Genomic DNA, 18,607 nt, shown 5'->3' with positions numbered 1-18,607 from the left:
GTTACACTTAAACACTTTGAATATTCATGAAGAGGTGTGTCCAAGGACAGAACATCCATTACAGTGAAGCTGTCCTTGTCACACCCCTTGTGAATATTCATACAACGTATCAACCTGCAATGTCAATGGTAAAGAGACAGAACTTTCAATGTTAAAAACATAGCTGACCATCTGGTTAGTCTGGAGAATCTGCAGTGTCAAGCACGGAGAGTGTGGGTACCTGGAAGGTGACGGTGTCATCGATGTGGGGCAGGCAGAACTGCTTCAGGAAGCGCTCGTCCTCACTCCAGAACAACCGGATATCTGGGATCCCATACAGAACCATGGCCAGCCTCTCCAGGCCCAGCCCAAATGCCCAGCCCATCTTGTTCTCTGCCCCAGCTGCAAAGCACAGTGCACACTGGTAAGAACACCAGGAGAGGTTACACTAGCTGTTCATGAGCATAGTCATAATCTAAAGCCACAAGACTGAAGATGTTTTTGAAATGAATTTAAACAAAAATCCCAAATATTTAAACTGGAAAAATATTAAATGCAGATAGAGTACTGTGCAAGCTCAACTTATTTGGCATTAGGCTTGAGTAGAACACACCTAGGGCCTGATTTACTAAGACATTTAGCATGTGCAAAACCTTTTAGTACAAGCAAAACCAATAACATGACCAGTGATCTGTCATGGTGTTCGTTTTCATCATTATCGGTTGTGTTAAATACGCTAAAAAGTTATTCACATCTTAGGAAATCAGGGCCCTAGTTGGAATATTCAAATCAGGAGCACCCAACACATTGTAATCTTCAGATGGAATAATACCATGTGCACAAACACACCCAACAAGTTCTGTTTTCTCACAAATGTAGGAGTGCACTTCAGAAGCTGTGCACTTCAGAGCAACCCATTTCCGCTGGGGCTCGTTTTTCATTGAAATTCTTGAGGGGCGGCTGTCCTGAGATGTACGCAGCACAGGGAGCCACATGCAGTGTCAGCACTCGAATATGTTTTCTACTGACAGCTACATGCAGCTACATGAACATTTTCACAAAAACTGAGAGGGGGGGGGGGCAGCCTGGTCAGGGGGTGATTTGTAAGACAGGAAACAAGTGCAAGGACCACGGTATTGTGGAGAATCTGACGTTCCAGTTATCGTACACAGACTCTTCAAGCCTGTATAGGACTCTTTCCTCACAGAATACAGATTACCTCAAGTACAAAACATACTTATCACACTGAATCCACAACTATGAAAGGTACTTGCTGAAAAACTGTAAAGTTTTGTCAAGCATAACATTCAGGCATTTCTCTCTGCCATAACAAAGAAAGCATAATGCCACTGGAAAGTGGATATCTATAAATGCTTAAATTTAAAAAATATAAAAAGGAAGCCTCTTATACATGAATAGAAGATTCATACCATTGGCCACTTTGTTGTACAGTGACCATCAGTGAGGGCTCAAAAATCCACTGAAATGATAATTCGTATTCTGTGAGGACCAAATTCCTGCACCTGCATAATATGAAAGTGGATATAAAGTGACAGCAAGAGGAAATTGGAAAAAAAAAAAAAAAACAGTAAAGCAGGAGGTCTGAAACTTTGCAGAGTCATCATTATCTGCATAATGATTATGATTATGATTTGTTTTTAACACCATGACCTGAGGCTGAATGGAAGTGATGCAGACAGGCTTCTGAGAGCGCACACTTTGAATGTGGAAGAAATCTGCTTTATATGATAATGAGAGGAGAACACAGGGTCAAAAGCACACAGAACAGCTCTTGGGCGGACTAAGCAAAATACACGAATAAGCCAAAACTTTCTTCCTGCCTTCACATCGGAAGATCAGTCAAGCTCAAAGCATTCACTACCTTGGAAAAAATATGACAAAGTGTAAAATATGTGACCAAAATATACTAATTTGGGTGATTATGATGACCTTGATGCAATTCTGAGACTCATAGTTGAAAGATACATTTTTCATTTAATTTGAAATAAATTTGATCTATTATAGCCATTCTACACAGCCGCAAGTGTATAAACACATAACTTTCCATAAAACTGTGAGCCCCTGCTGTTGGAAGACCAAGCAAATAAACACCAGTAACAGTTAATAATTAGTTTTTAATTTAACAATCCATACATGTAACACACTGCAGTAGCCTGTGGTTAATGCAGCCCAGCGAAGGGGAAGGACCACAGTAGCTCCAATTTGTTCATTTATTTTTACCTGACAAAAAGGGTTCACCATGTTTCACCAACAAGGTGGCTTAGTTAATAATTATATTAACTAATTATAATTATATTTATAAGGAAAGCAGAGAATGGGAAATCATCTTAAAGTGGAAATCAACCGTTGTCTTCCTCTTGCAAGAGAATGAATGTCCTCTTTATCTCACTGAATCTGTCATTCTATTGATCATGGGCTAAAAGGATGGTTGTGTAATACTGTATGTACTGAACAAAACTTTGCCATAATTTAAAAAAGAAGTGTTTTGTTGGATGTACAAAGAAATTATAAATTAGCGCAATGAAAAGTATCTACAATGCTAACCAGTAATTTTTATGTACTACTTTTTTACTACTTTATGTACATTGGAACAGCCGATTGCACGGAACAAGTTTCAAGCCTGGCTGTTAAAACTCATTTTAGGCCTCCAGTTGCCATAATGTGTGTGTGGGTGTGTCCAGTCCATTCAATCTAAATGAAAACATGATTATTCAGAGTTAGCTCATAACAATAGCATGCCCTTCAAATAGGACATTTACATTTTCATCGTAATATTCAGTCCATGCCGTGCCAAAATCAGTCCTAATATAAAAAAATAAGCTAGCATGAAAAATATTCATACAGCTGTGTCAGTAATAAGCTATTAAAAGTGTTCACAGATTTTAGCCAGAGCATCACAGATGGCTCAAACCTGCTTTGTTCTGCTTGTCCTAAAAATGTATTATTCTTCAAACTGAACAGGAGACACCTGTGCCAATGGGCCTTTAAGACCTCCTGAGCATCTAAGACAGAAAGTTAACCTACCTGTCAGACACCATAACGTAGATGTATAAAAACTTCCTAAAGCTTAATGGGGAAAAGACAGAAGAGTTTGTCTTATAGGCCTCAAAGATCTCTTGCTCTAGAGCAGGCCGCCAAGCCCTGTTCCTGAAAATCTACTGTCCTGTAGGTTTTCACACCAACCTTAACAAAGCACACCTCATATAACAGCCAGAGATCTCATTGAGCTGCTAATTAGCTGAATCAGGTGTGTTAAATTAGGGTTGAAATGAAAACCAACAGGAAGGTAGATCTCCAGGGTTGGGCAGCCCTGTTCTAGATTGTAACCCAAAAGTAAAGAACCTAGGGATAGGAGAACCCAATTTTTGTAGACTAAATGTAGAAGACATAAAAAGACTAACCAAGGGATAATTTTAGACTCACAAGAATAGATTTACATACAATAAACTTACAGATTGCAGCCTGACGAGGGTACATTGGTGTGCTCACAGTCTGCAATTTTAAGGCTTATTTAATAAGAGTACAACTAATTACACAATCAGCAAATTGACTATTGCCAGGATAGAATGGGAACATTGTATTGGAGGTTCTAGGTTATCTTTCATTTCTCCTAGACTATTTATATGGCTGGGTGTTTGTCACAGAAGTGCAGGTGTCACAGATTCCATGATTTTTGTCTCTTTTTTTGACAGTTCCATGAATTTCCCTGTTTATAGTGCTTTCTACGATGTTTCGGCAGTTTTGGATGGTAAATATAATGCAGCCTGGAGTCAGTTGTAGCAATGAAATGTTTGACGGCTCTTGTCAACAGTGCTGATGCTGAGCACACCTCCTGGAGCTATGGTAACAAGTGACAACAGGCGCTACATCAAAGACTCAAGCCTGGCAATGTAGGCTACAGCATGTATCAAATCTAACTTCAAAGAAATAAAAACTAACACACAATAACCCTGTCTTTTATTATTTTAGTAATACAATTTTGGAATTCTCTGTATGCTCTGTTTCGAACAATCTTCTGTTAAAGGCAAAAAGCATGCTGTCTGTGATGGACAAAAGTTATTAAATGCACCAGCCTATCGATGCATTTATTTATTTTATTTACTAGTTGCAACTGCTCATTAATAAATAACATCAATGATCTGTACCATTGATGATTTCTTGCTCAGGGAGTTGAAATGGTGTGAGTCTTGTTGCAAAGATTCTGCCTATAGCTATGTCTCAGTCTTGCTTGCACCTTGATTTATGCCTGCTCTTGAGAGGCTGGGGAATTTCATGAAAAAGTCAACCCTTGTTAAATGAACTTTAATCAATTCAACGGAATACATACTCAGCCACACTTACATCTCTGCTCATTATTTGTGCGATCCTCATGCATTTAAGAAGAGAAGCACAGTTTGCAATGACTCGTACGTATATTCAATGTTTCTGGGGCAGAATGTGTCATATCCGCTGCCTGAACTAGTCACAAAAGGCTTAGTACATCTGGCCCACAGTATCTACACCACACCTGCTATGGTAACTAAAACAGCCCCTTTTCATTCGAGGAATAATGTCAGTTATACAGTACCTTTTCTGTCACCACCAGATTCTGAGCTGATTACTGCAAAGCTCTTCTCACTGGCCTTTCAACAAAGGCTGTAGATACAGTACACTGCAGCTTGTTCAGAATGTGGCTACCATAATATTAATCAGGACACAAACGAGAGCTCCCATCTCCCCTACCCTTACGACACTACATTGTCTCTTCAAATTGATTTTAAGGTTGTTTCACATATTTTAAAGCACTAAATAGTTTAACCCAAAAAATACATTCCTGCTGTTCATCCAAATAGGTTCCCAGTAGAGCTCTAAGATTATGTAGCAATGACCTGCTCAACATCTCAGCAGTAAAGTGGCAGCCTTTCGTTTTTATGGCCTAAAGCTATGGAACAGCCTACCAGAGATTTGAATGATCACTTCACATCTTTAGAAGCAGCTGAAATCATATTTGTTTAAGATGACTTTTAATAAATTACTGGATTTTATGGATGTCATGGATTCTTTTTCTTTCTTTCTTTAAAAAAAACTATATTTCACTATGTTTTATGCTTTATTACTCTTTTATCTCTATTGTATTGAATTTTGATGAATCTTTTAATGTCAACCAGTTTACAACGAAGTGTCATATAATAAATTGATTCAGTCATTCACAGAGCCAGGGAAACATAGTGCCAATGCTGTTAGCCAAAATGATGCGCAAAACACAGCTTGCACTGGTGACCTCAGCTGGAGCATGAGTTCATCATAAAGGGTCCCCAATCCACCTTTGTGATGTCATCCTCTCCTCCCAGCCAATGACTGCAGACACAGAGGGCAGGGGTGTGAGGCAGCGGATCCTCCTTCCGATGGTATTCACCTTGCGATGACATCAGCAGCTTTCGCAGCGCTTGGCAGGCCCTGGCAACCCTCAGTTTCCCAGCTGGATTCCATTACTATTAATACACTCTATCATTTTCTCACACTCCCCTCCCCTTTACTTTCCTCTCTCCTTCGTTTCTGTTCATTTCCACCCCTTCCCCCACACCCTCTCTCTCACTCCCACTCTCAATTTATTTCTCTTACACTCTCTCGCCACCCTGTCTGTGAAGAAAGCCCGAGTCACACTTCCTGCCACTGCAGTGTCTTTTTTTAAAACCGAGGCAGCAGAGGCTGCGACTCACTGCGTGGTGCGCATTGAAAGGGCGAGATCTGCTTTTGAACAGAGGACAACACACTTTCAACAACGCACTTGCAATCACCTCTAATGCAACGCATGACCAATCGCAGCGGGGGAAGGCTTGGGCGAGAGAAGACAAAACTGACGCATGGCCCGTGTCAAAGCTCCGCAGTGTGGGAATGGTGTCCTTCTCACAGTGTCACGTGATGCTCACGCGCACATACGCAAGCCGGCACGCAGACACATCCGCACTCATAAACACACACTCCAGATTTTTAAATCAATTTCCTCACAAGTCACATTGAAAATCATTAACGAGCAATTCATTTGCGAGGTCCAGATTGCTACCAAACACTTAACACTGCATGTATGTATATTCACATCAGTCCTCTGTTCATATTTATTTTATACTATGGTGCAGAGGCATATGAGAAAAGGAAGGCCCAATTACAATCTTCTGATCGCAGCATTTTCTTGCCATTTCAGCATTCACAGAAAGATCATTAAATACGTAGACAAGATACTTCACTGTCCTCCTAAGAGAATATTCTTTCCACGGCTGGCACGATATTTGCTTTGCTCCAGCATCACAGCTCTGAGCCTCCCAGAATGCATTTCTCAGTTTGTCAAAATAATAAATGAATAAACTGCACCTTACATTAACACTAGAAAGTGTTGGAAAAGGGAACAACCCTCAAGTCGGACACCAAATGCACATACGTTCTCTTTATTAGAGCCACAAATATTCTGTACTCCATTTCAAAAATCAATATTGTATTTCATAGGGATGACAGTAATCAGAAGGTTTTGTCTGGAGGTAGGCTGCATAAGTACACATCAATTCTGAATGTATTATTAATAAATGATAATGACATTTGGAGATCAGACACCAGCCAACTTCAATGAGCAATGTAAAAACAAACACAAACAGACCCCTCACATGGGCACATATATTTTTAATGGCCAGGAGACTACAAACACCGGCAATTATTACTGACACTGCTACTGCAGATGGCTCAGAAATTTCAGGAAATACATATCGGAAGCTAAGCATCATTAATATTGATTGACTGATATTGATTGTGCGAAAATATTGATTCCAACTTATATGATACAGCTCCATATGCAACACAAATCATGAATAGGCAACAGGGAAAGAAGATATCATTTTGAATTTACAAAAAAAAAAAGAAAAAATTCTATTTACTTTTCTGTTATTTACAAAAATGTAAGTAAACTCTACAGAGCCAGAGGAAAGAGAAAGTGAAAGACATTACTTTTATTTCCGGTGACCAGGGGAGTCACGGTGATCAAATATATATGTAGGACTATTTTTATATTCCTGTTTTCAAAACCAGCCGGTGAAGTCTGTATAAGCATAATTTAATTTTCTTGAAATTTCTTTCCTGAGGCATTTATTTTCTCTGAATCATTTATGTTTGTTGTCTTCACAGACCTCATAGCACTAGATCAATAGAGGTCTAGAAGCAGGAATTGAGAGAAGCTCAGCCACAGACACGTTTATTGTTTAAATATAAATATCAAACCCACAGCGAGTAAAACTTTGAGAGACAGGGCAATGGGAAAGCCGGTTTGTAGGGAGCAAGCTGGCAAACAACACCAGTGTACGATTGTGCATACAAGATAAAATATCGTTTTACGTTCTAAATTGGACTGAGGCCTGCAGCAAGTCATATTTCACTGTTCAGGGGACTTGTGATATCGTTTCAGGAATAGGATGGAATCCCATCAGAACAGCTAGTCTGACTGCGGTTGAATCAATTTGGTTTTAGCCACCATGCCATGCCCTTCGTAGCCAAATCCCCCTAAGATATAAAACATTCCATAAGAAGGACCTTGCCCCAGACAGCAATTATAGCCTCTATACTCATGAAAGCATATAGACAGACACACACACACACACACACACACAGTCCATCTTTATAACTTGATCATTGAAACATTTCTAGCTTTAAAATGTATAGTTGGCAGTTTTGCATAGTCATTTTATAATGACAGGTTTCCTTATTCATCCGCAGTTTAAACATTGCCCTGCCTGCAGGCAATATTTGATTTCAGTAATCTTTAAGCATGCTGCCACAGTTACGTTTATGTGAATAAATAAGAGCATTGCTTTATTAAAACTGGCCCCCGCATTCTATCTGGTGCAATATTATTAACTGCAATGAGCAGCTGCTGTAGCATAAGGGTGAGACTTCGCATTTTGTTGCACATCTGATTGGACAGAGGTAGATGGCCCGTGCAGCATCTGTTCTTCAAAATTCAATCTGTACTCATGTGTTTAAAAGACAGCCAGTGCTCAGAAGCATGTTGAATTCGAAGGACTGGGAGTAAATGTGTTATTAAGAACTTACTTTTATAACGTATCCTTTTCAAATGGTGGAGAAGGAATGATTGCAGAGGTGAATCTAATGGTAATGCAGCGTATAATGGGTAAGGAGTTGGACTTGTATCCTAAAGAGGATAAGAGTGGATAAGAGTGTCTGCTAAATTCCTGTAATGTAATGCACAAGGACAGAAAAGCTTGAAGTGGTATGCAATTGCAACACAAAGAAATTGGGAAATGAGAAGGCAGTGAAATCAATTGAGAGGGACAAATTTAGTTTGGAAAACAAACCAGTGGCTCTGCTCTGAACCAACTGTCATACACATTTCTCATTTTGAAGAATAGTGTTCTAGCAGATTGCAAATGAATAGTAATGAACCTTGTGCACTTGTTCCTTATGCCATTTGTGCATGATTACAATTATGCAGAAACAAGCAGTGGCAGACTGAACCAAATCAACTCCTGCAGAACGCAATCACAATTGCTATTACTGTAAAAATGAAACACACTTTATCAATTTAATGAGGATCCGCCTCAGAACAGCTGGGGAAGTGAATCTGACTTCTGTGCATAACTAGCCTTTGCACACAAAATGTGAATATATTGTGGTGTCTGAACTTAATGTATAACTAGCTTACTGTTACCATGTACAAAAGAAGGAACTCCCCTTCATATGGGAAAATACTGCTCAAGTTGTGGGGACCCTGAGAATGGATGTATATGGAAATATGATCTTACCACATGCAAAAAGCACAATCTGAAACTCTTGACCTCTGCCGGTCAATCTACAAGGTATGAAAAACAAGGAGCAGACCAGTTTACCATTACCACTGAAAAAGGTAACAAAATGACAAATATTTTAATAAATCATTAATTTGGAAACATAGATGCCAACAAACATGTTTTAAGTTCAGCACACTATGAAGCGAGTTTAATACAATGCAGTCTTATAGCATCTTAATTTATCAGATGATTCATTACTCAAAATCAGTTTTAGTTATTGTGAATTCAACGATGACAGGCAAAATGAATGAATATTGAACTAAAGATTACAAATGGAACTTACTAATAACTGGAACTGGAAAAATGTTTTCTCATAATATGAGTATTATAATATTCTGCAACTGTGGTAAAGCAGTTATGCAACAGAGTGAATTCTGATTACCATGCCTCTATCTTACACTCTGCAGTACCTCTTCTGCAGAAATATGTGCTGTATAATTGTCAGCTTGATTCCACATGAACCTCTCAGCTACAACCAGTCCAATTAGTGGCTGCATAATTTTAGTAATAAGCTCTGTAATAGAATAATGGCAAAGATAATTATTTGAAAACCCCCACTATATTCCTCTCTGCAATCTACCCAGCGTCCCACAGTACAGCGACCTCAGACGGATATATTACACGGCAGGCCATTACATCGCAATTAATTTGACGCATCAGCGCGGTGAAGACTGAGCGCGTGTCCGCGCCTCACGTCTCCGGGCGCTCGGCTGGCGGGGGGGAGGGGCCTCAGCGCGCTGTGCGTAACCCCACTCTCCCCGTGCTGTTGCGATGGGCACAAACGCAGAGGTCACAATCGGACGCGGGAGCCTCCTCACTGAGGTACGGAGAGACGCTACGCTACGCCTCCCGATTTTAACGAGCGAGAGAAACAGGGCGATGTACGCGCCCTTTTAAGGATTTTGACCTTCCCGCTTGCGGAAGGTTCCGCGGCCCGTCTTTATTGGTTGGGAGCTCATTCTCGGACATCGACCTCGGCTTCTGTCCCAAGGCGACAAGCCTTAACAGAGTCGAGAAACTTTCAAAAGCTACTTCACCCGTAGTCAGGAGGAAGTCAACTTCTGATCCGTCTTGGTTTGCACACAAATAGATCCTGAACTTCTAAAAAGTGTAAAAAGGTGGAAATGTGTAATAAAAGAGAATGATTCCTCAGCAAGCAGTAATATTGATAGTTTGATGAACGGGGTAATGGTTGCCCTTTCAGTTTGTCTGATACTTTCTCCTACACAGCTATATAATCATATTTTATTTTCTTGACATTTTTAACTAGATTTCAACTTCACTAAACCAAAAAAAAAACACCTCATTGCAGGCACGTCAGCAATTTACCACAATATACAAAACTTCAGCAACTGACACTGTGAAGCTGTGAGGGGCTCTAGACTTGAGCAATGTTTATTGTCAAATCACCACATTCTCATCTATTCCTATTCCTACTCAATAGCAGACTGTCCTACCCTGTCACATATTGATCCTCCCTCCGTTTTCTATCAGATACTTCTGTAGAAAACAGTGACACTGCCTTTAGATTTACGGCAGTGTGTTTATTTTGGACTTATATTCACACTTGGGGTGGGTGTGGCAGCTACGTAATTGCCAGATTGCCAATTAAATTAAACTAATTAGGCGTATTAATTAAAAATCTGTATTTGTAAAATATCATTTGAAACAAATTTCTGTCCCTCTACGCCATTCAGTCCATTTGCATTCGATTTGCATGCATTTCATCTTCTGTAATTAATTCTTGGCTATCTCATCATCAGTTCATCATCTCTGTTTATTCTGTTTATTGCAGGGACACTCATTTCTAATTTCTGAATTATGAACTGAAACACAGGGTGGACAAAAATAGCAAATCCTTCTCCCACTTTAAGGACCAAAGTACATAAAAAAATTAATAATCACAAATTACAAATAATGAAGCAAGAGGAGCTGAATTTGATTAAATCCCAGCCTGCAGCAAAGTTTTAGCAAAGACCTTAATCATGATTTATAAACTCATTGCTACTGTAGAAGAGCCTTTTTGCCCCGGGGGCCCCTTTACTAATTTGGTGGCGCTGCTGGAACAACAAAGATTGTTTTCCGTAGCAAACACTCTAAACATTGGCCTTGGACTGGGAGAGACACTCAGCTCTGAGGACTCATTGGTTCCTTTTTCATTATCAGAACTCATCCAGACTCAAAGTCATTAGACATTGGGCTCTTCTCACAAAGACTGAATGGTCAGGACGTAGCCGCTGCTTGAGGATTGCATATAATGAATAATTTAGCGGCATAATAGCACTGTGCGGGTACTCTCTTTTTATTTAACTTGAGCTCAAATCCCATGACCTTTCCACTGCCTTTCAATGGCTTTTATGTTGAACAAACTAAAAAAGAAATTAATAAATAAAAACAGCAAGTATGAAATCCAGTTAAGTCTACACTCAGATCTTAATGTTGGATATTTTACAATCCATTTATTACTAATTGGTTTTATATTATTTTTATCTAACCATAATAACCATAATACCGCTACATTTGGTCATAACTGCATTGTTACTTATAGAACAGTTATCCCAACTCCCCATGGCACTAATGCAGTGGCTGAGTCATATCAGCTTTGCACCACACTTACACACATTTCCTGGCTACTTTGATCCATGTAGTTACCCTTATAATGTCATTTAAATACACAACTCAAGGGAAATCCACGGAAGGACTGCCATGCTTTTGCACTAGTTAAACCACTATGCATATCAGAAAATGAGTCACCAAGCACCCACAGTGCGTAGAAAGTGCACACAAATGTACTATCAGGAAAACAGTGACACAGTGCTCCATATATTTGCATATTTAAATACTGTTATCCAAATTATTTACAGCACCAAAATGACAAACTGACAATTTTTATGCAAACAAAACTCAGTGCAGGCCATATCTCATTCACAAAGATGATCACAAATTAGCACTCGGAATAAGCATGTATTTTTTAAGATGACCTGAAACCTGGAATAAATGCTGCAGTCTATTTAAGAGCCATGTAATGTGTAAACCTGCCAATGACCATGGCAACTGTCATTAGCAAGAGTAAAACACCACTACTATGTTGGACGTGCAAGAAAGAGGATCTTCCATACAAGGGTATCCATCTTTAGGTTAATGAGACAGGAAAGATTAGTCCTGCACAGTAAAATGTTAAGTGTTCTATAAACTCTTAAAGAGTACATATGGACCCTATTGGATTCAAATGTATTTTGTTAGAATTGAATTAACACTGGACATTTTACTGTGTGATAGGCAGTCTTTCAATAATAATGCCTTGAGAAAGAAAAAACGACATTGAACCTGCCAGCTACAATACGTTTTCTGCTGCAACTTAAGCACAATATTTTACTGTACAGAGACAAATATTTAGGCTGACTCCATTAACCATGTTACTTTAATAAAAATTAAAAAAAACATTAATTTGCCATGGTCCAGTTCTATTAATAATGATAGTAGGCTGATTATTCAGCCAATCGTGTCTGTCCCTAAATGTTGCGTTTTTTGTCATCATTATCCCTACACAATTATTTGTGCGTCAAACTAAAATTAATCTCTTGTAAAAAATAATTTTAAAACATTTTTAAACACTGGGAAGTTTCTACATCATGTAATAACCAGTCAGTGAACAGAATCAGAGTTTGTTCAAAGTATAAGAAAAAAACAATCTTTTACATTATTTGTGCATTGAGAATTAAAATGAATTAAAACCAATTTTTGTGTTAAGAAAACATTATGCAGACAACTGACAGACAACTGTAAAATAATGCAATGGAGAAGATGACAAATGGTCAAACAGAATCACCCTAACTTAAAGAATATCTTATGAAGACTGATCTGATGTCTGCAGTATCAAGTTTTGTTATTGCATTTGGGATCTAGTACCATGGCCCTTCCTCTCCAAAGACCCCAGAAAACCATGGCTGTAGCTGCTTGGTTCAACAGACTTTCAGTCCACAAGCTTTGCTTTCATTTTCACAGCCAATTCCTTCAAAAGGTTATCTCCTTTCTTCAAACTTCATTCACACTTTAGAACCAATATTAAACACATCTTAGATTAACCGAAAGGGGGGAAAAAAAAGCTACTAATTCACATTTTCCAAGTCCAAGTCTTACTTGAGAGAAAATTATTCTTTGAGACATTATTAATGCAGGCTTTCATTCTGTAATGTATGGGTTTAATTGGATAATTGGTATGCTTTTCCAGTTGAACAATTACACACGTGGCCCTGACTATGTTACTACCACATGCCAGAATGCTTTAATATTCTGGCGCATGCAGGGACCCTTTCAAACATAACTCAGACCTGAGAAGCTTAAAAAGGCTTAGCTATGTTGAATTAACTGAAGAACCCCATATGCCTCTCTGGCTACCGAGACTGCTAGGTTTTGAATACAAATTCATCCAAAGAGACAAAAATTTTTTCAACTCATTTCCCAGTTTTTTTTTTTTTTAATCATTGAGAATTAATTACCTGAACATTACCAAACTGGGGAGCAGCTGCATATATTATGAGATAAAACTGCTCTTGTTTTCTATTATGCAAATGTTGGCACCTAGGCGATTGCCAGTCCCCGTCGGTCCCTTTCAATTGTTTATTACATTACAGCCATACATCTTAATGAATTATTTATTCAAGCATATGCTTGATTTGCAGCAAGATGTGACCAGCTGCCAAAAATGCCAATAAAGTCTGAGCATATCATTTGAAGCAAAATGAAGATATCTAGAGTACATAAAACCATCAATTGTACACCTAGAATAAGAGGAAGGTGTACCAGTCCAGGGGAAGCACATATGACCTCTGTGTAACAAATGGTCATTAATGCTCACCCAGAATGCACTGCAGCACAGAGAACATGTCTCCACAGATGCTTGTATCTTTGAAGGATAATCTAATCTGACATAATGCAGTCAGCCTCTGTCCCAGCCTTCATTACCGTGCATTTGTAAGGGAAGGGCTGAACTTGGCCAGGGACGCCTTCCTCTTTAGCTAGTCCCCGGGGGGAGGGCGCACAGAAAACAGAATGGGTTCCGCTAAAAAAACCCAAAAATACACAGTATTCATTTCTGCCTACATTTTTGTCACATAGATTCAATGCAGTTGATGTACAGCAGAGGTTAAGGGAGCTACAGGAGTAATTAACTGCTGAATTCAGTGAATGGGTCTTTCACACATTTTTGTGCTGTTCCAAATTCTGATTCATCTGGGTAACATGCCTTATAAAGAATAAAACTAGCTCCAGAAAGGGGCTGTTATAAAAAAGTAGCGTGTGCAACTGGCACTTACTGTCAAATTAGCTATGAATTCCTGTTCACTGAACAGTCCCTGAACCCCATTCTTCTCTTTAAGGCTGCTGTTAAGCAGCCCCCGAAACAGCAGTGTCCCTCAATTTCTGTCTGACTGACTAATTGAGTGAGCAGCTCCACCACAAAGTGCTTTCAGGCCCCAAGTGGTACCTATTCTGTTTATTTTCAAAATACCTCCATCTGCGGTTCGGAGAGATCTGCGAGACGAGCCCCTGATAATTTCAGGTGAGCTGGGACAACATATTACTATGCAAGCGCAACCAAAATCCCCCTAAAGGAGGGGATTAATAGAGCAGTAGGTTAATTCCCTGGTCCCTGCAGCTTTCGCACTCTGATTAAGAGAGCTTTAGCGAAAGAACGCTCCGCTACAGGTCGAGCCAGCACGACTGAGGAAAAGTCAAGTTGATAATGTGATGCTTATGTTTGCGGTCTCGAACTTCATTCACTCTTCATTAGTTTGCACTTGTGTGTTCATCTAATTAGAGTAAGATACTCTATTTCAGACAGTCTCTGGATGCTCTTGCCAGGAAAAGGGAATTCAGTCCCGGAAAAAAACTAGAATTGATAGAGCACTGCGCTGTTAACACCCTCACCTACTCATCCAAAGATACTTTGACAACACATATACTGGCATATCACAACCTGGTTTCTGCCCATTCCCAAATCCGAGAATACCATTCAACAGGGATATCCAAGTCCAAGCCAAATGCAGCCTGCAACAGACGCATTCTGAGCCCATAGTTTATTGAAAACAAATATTTGTTTACAACACAAGACTTAGATTTGCATTTGTCTGCACAGTGTCAGTGTATTTCCCACAAATGAGAGAACAATAATGATAGCTGAACCTCCAAGATACGAATGCACTGGGAATGGAGGTCTTTTGAAACTGTGAAATTAATTAAGCTCCTTCGCCAAATGTTTTCATTCTCCAGGTTTTTTCAAAGAAGAGCAGAGTCTTCCCTCCTTTTGTATATTTTTGTTTTATTCAGACAGGGAGAAAGCAGAGAGGGAAACAGCAAAGAGTCAAAGCTCAGAAGGTGCCATGGCAGAAGGATCAAACCCAAAACTGCGTAGGGGAACTCGGATGTGGCTTGAGAGTCCACTGCCCTCGCGACTGCCACACGACTCACCCGTTCTACAGTTTTTGTTCTCCCCTCTTTATATAAGGCCCTCGTATTCTTCAGCAGCAGTGCTAAGACATTCCCTTTAATTCATTCTGATAGTGTTTCAAGTTTATTTTAATTGGGAAGAGAGCCTTGTTTTAAGCCTGGGCCTTTCTCTGCGGAGTGTCCGTGTGGGTTTCCTCAGGGTACTTTGGTTTCCTCCCACAGTACAAAGACATGCAGGTAGGCTAATTGGAGACTCCGAATTGTCCATAGGTATGAGCGTAAGAGTGAATGGTGTGTGTGCCCTGCGATAGATTGGCGCCCTCCAGGGCGTATTGTATTCCTGCTTCGTCCAATGCATGCTGGGATAGGCTCCAGCATCCCCTGCGACCCTGCCCAGGATAAGCGGGTATAGATAATGCATGCATAGATGTAAAATTTTATGCTGCCATTTAAGCACAAGGATGATAATGGGATTGATGTGGCATACTTGCATATGCTCCTTCCTGTTTCATGGCACTTTTGGTTGCCTGGCCACTCTGAGGTTTGTATCCCTGAGGTTCAACCGTAAACGCTCATCTGTTCATGTCATGAAAACCCAACAACCAAGCCAACAGACAGAGCCACTGTTTGTACACACATCCACAGACACACAGGACAAAAATGGATCTGTCTGTATTTCATATATCTATCAAATAGTGGCACTATGTCACCAAATTGTGCTTTTTTTACCACGTCTAAACATCCAGACAAAGCACACAAATTAAATGAAGAATATCTCAGCAATTGATTTGTGCACAGAAATGTCAGACCACTCAAAATAAAGCTTTATACAAGCAATCTACTCGGAGTCAATGTGAATATTATGAAGTTGGAATGGCATGTCTAGCTTAAATGCTGTAGGAGCAGAAGCTTGCAGACATTTAGGCAGAAAGAACATAAGAATAATGAGAATGCCAGGGAATAGGTAGAGTGTTGCTGAAGCAACCACACTAACATTGTATTGTGAAATATGTCTAAAAATGTATTTGTAAGTAATCTATTCAGTAAATATGAGTATTTACAGTGAGTATTTTACTTCATGATTCTTATGCTCACATTTCTAGTGTATTTGTGTAAAAAGAACAACCAACACAGCGCCGACTGGCCATACTTCATGTTTTCATCACAACATACACTCAGAACATACAGTATGCACACACGTGAACACACCCATGCCCTCATCCACACTAACATATATATATTCCACGTGAAGAAGTGGCACTGGCCCAGTTGGAGACCTGGTTCTTCTGACACGTGTTCAGATGTACATTAATACACACAGCCAAAAGGAAGAACAGTCAAGGTCAACTGACCTCTGACCTTAACAGAAAGCACAAAAGCCCAACTAGGCACTCCTCGGTTTTCCATAGCCTCTCATATTTTCCCTTCACCTAAATGGAAATTGAAGACGGATTTAAGGATCATCCATAACAGTTTTTTGATGAATATACATGTAGAAACTGCTTGCACAAATTTTCAAGCACAAATCCTTGACCCGAGGGATAGATTCGGAGAGAAGATATTAGTGCAAGCACGGAAACACCAAGAATTTCCATTTGCTGCTTTAATGTGATACAGATCTGACAACTGCACCAGCATCAAACCTATTATTTATTTATGACTTTTGGCAGAAAACTCTTACAAGTTTTTGCAGAACGGTTTCCATACTAGGATACAACAATAAAAGACAATATTCTCCCTTTTATAGAGCATACACAGATATAATCCTAACAGAGCAAAAATTGAGCAACAAAAAATAGTAATGGCAAGCAATCAGGAATGTAATAAATTGCATTAAACAAATCTGTTTAAATGAATACATGTGCTTGTTATTCCAAGTATACTGCATGTGATTATACATCAATATTACAACAAATGTATCATCAGTTTACACACTATGCCATTCGCAAGTGAAGTGGCAAACATGAGAGAAACTGAATTGAGGACAAACATCCAATCCACAAGGTTACTATCACCTTGCATCAAATTGTATTATATTAACATTACTATTTGACCATATGGATAATAGAGTTTAAATGTACAGTTACTAAATACTCCCCATCAACCATAAACCATCCACATCTGCCCTTGGATTCAGAGCTGTAGCGCTGTCAGCTGTAATGTTAAAATGATATATATTCGTGATGAACTAACTAACGTAAGAACTGTCCTGTAAGCTATGACTGTAGTGTGGTAATAGACTGAATATTTCTTGAATCTTCGATGCCTGCGCAGCTTGGTGAATGGATTTCTGTACATAAGGATGTACCTCAGCAAGTAACAGGGTGTTCTGTGAGTCCTCCATTTCCCATCTGCCACGTAGGCAGAATTACAGAAATCATAATGAGAAAATAATAGCTTTGGACTGAGAAACCGGGAAAGAAAATGACCTCCAAAAAGTTTATGAAAACGCTATTCCTGTTATATTCAGTGACAGAAGCGTTCTCTGTTCGACTCCCTGGAAATGAGAAGTACTTGTGATGCCACTCATATGTCGCTCATTGATTGCTGGATCAAAAAGAACTGACCTTTTATCTTTCTGTCCTCAAAGTTAAAACCAACTCACTGATGGTGGGATTTAATACGCCAAACAAAATTTATGATTTGCCGCTGTGGATATATTATTTCAGTCCAACATTTGGACCGTTATTATGCCATGATTTTAACAAACAAAACAAAAAAGTTGAAAAAAAAGTAAAAAATTTCAAACACCATGCTCTAATTACTGTTTTCATGCAGAAACTTCAAAAAGAGCTGCAAACCAAACATTAAACTATTCACTTCATTTGTTTATTTGGTAATAATATAGTACTGAAATAAAATGTTCAGGACAGACATCCATTACATTACATGAAATAGGCAAAAAAAAAAGTTAATTTAAATTTAAAAAAGTCCTGCCCACTTAAGGTTCTGAGAAATGTATTATACAGCAGGTAGGGATGCAGGAAAGTCCTTTCATTATTTGAACAAAGAAGAACTTTGAGTGCTCTCCTCCAATTTAAAAAGTCCAACTGGGCATTCTGCTCTAATTTAGTCTAAGAATGTAAGATATCTTGTCAGGGAAAAGCTATTAAACTGCACACCACAGGACACAGGATTTCAGCCTCACTGCACTAATATTTTTGTTTTATTTTGCTTGAATCCTAGAACATCCTCCTGAGATCTGGAAGAGCATAAGTTTAAGTATCTCAATTTTTTTGACATAATACACGTGCTGTGGATGACAAAAACACATTGCAGGGAAAATAATTCAAAAAATACTTTTCGTTCATTTTGAAAGCCCCTTGTAGTGCAAG

The 18,607-nt window shown here is 39.2% G+C and overlaps 1 protein-coding gene across 3 annotated transcripts in view; it reads right to left on the bottom strand.

Annotated features, from left to right (window-relative positions):
- LOC135252617 (phenylalanine--tRNA ligase, mitochondrial-like) overlaps positions 1-18,607 on the bottom strand; it is a 109,069-nt gene that overhangs the window by 47,682 nt on the left and 42,780 nt on the right. For all 3 annotated transcript variants that reach the window (XM_064330897.1, XM_064330896.1, XM_064330899.1), the window contains exon 5: positions 221-381. In XM_064330897.1, the coding sequence (XP_064186967.1) occupies positions 221-381 (161 nt within the window). The remainder of the gene's footprint in view (positions 1-220; positions 382-18,607) is intronic.

This window comes from Anguilla rostrata, chromosome 4 (assembly GCF_018555375.3).
Source record: "Anguilla rostrata isolate EN2019 chromosome 4, ASM1855537v3, whole genome shotgun sequence".
Taxonomy (NCBI): Eukaryota; Metazoa; Chordata; class Actinopteri; order Anguilliformes; family Anguillidae; genus Anguilla; species Anguilla rostrata.
This window is presented reverse-complemented; position numbering and strand designations above follow the sequence as displayed.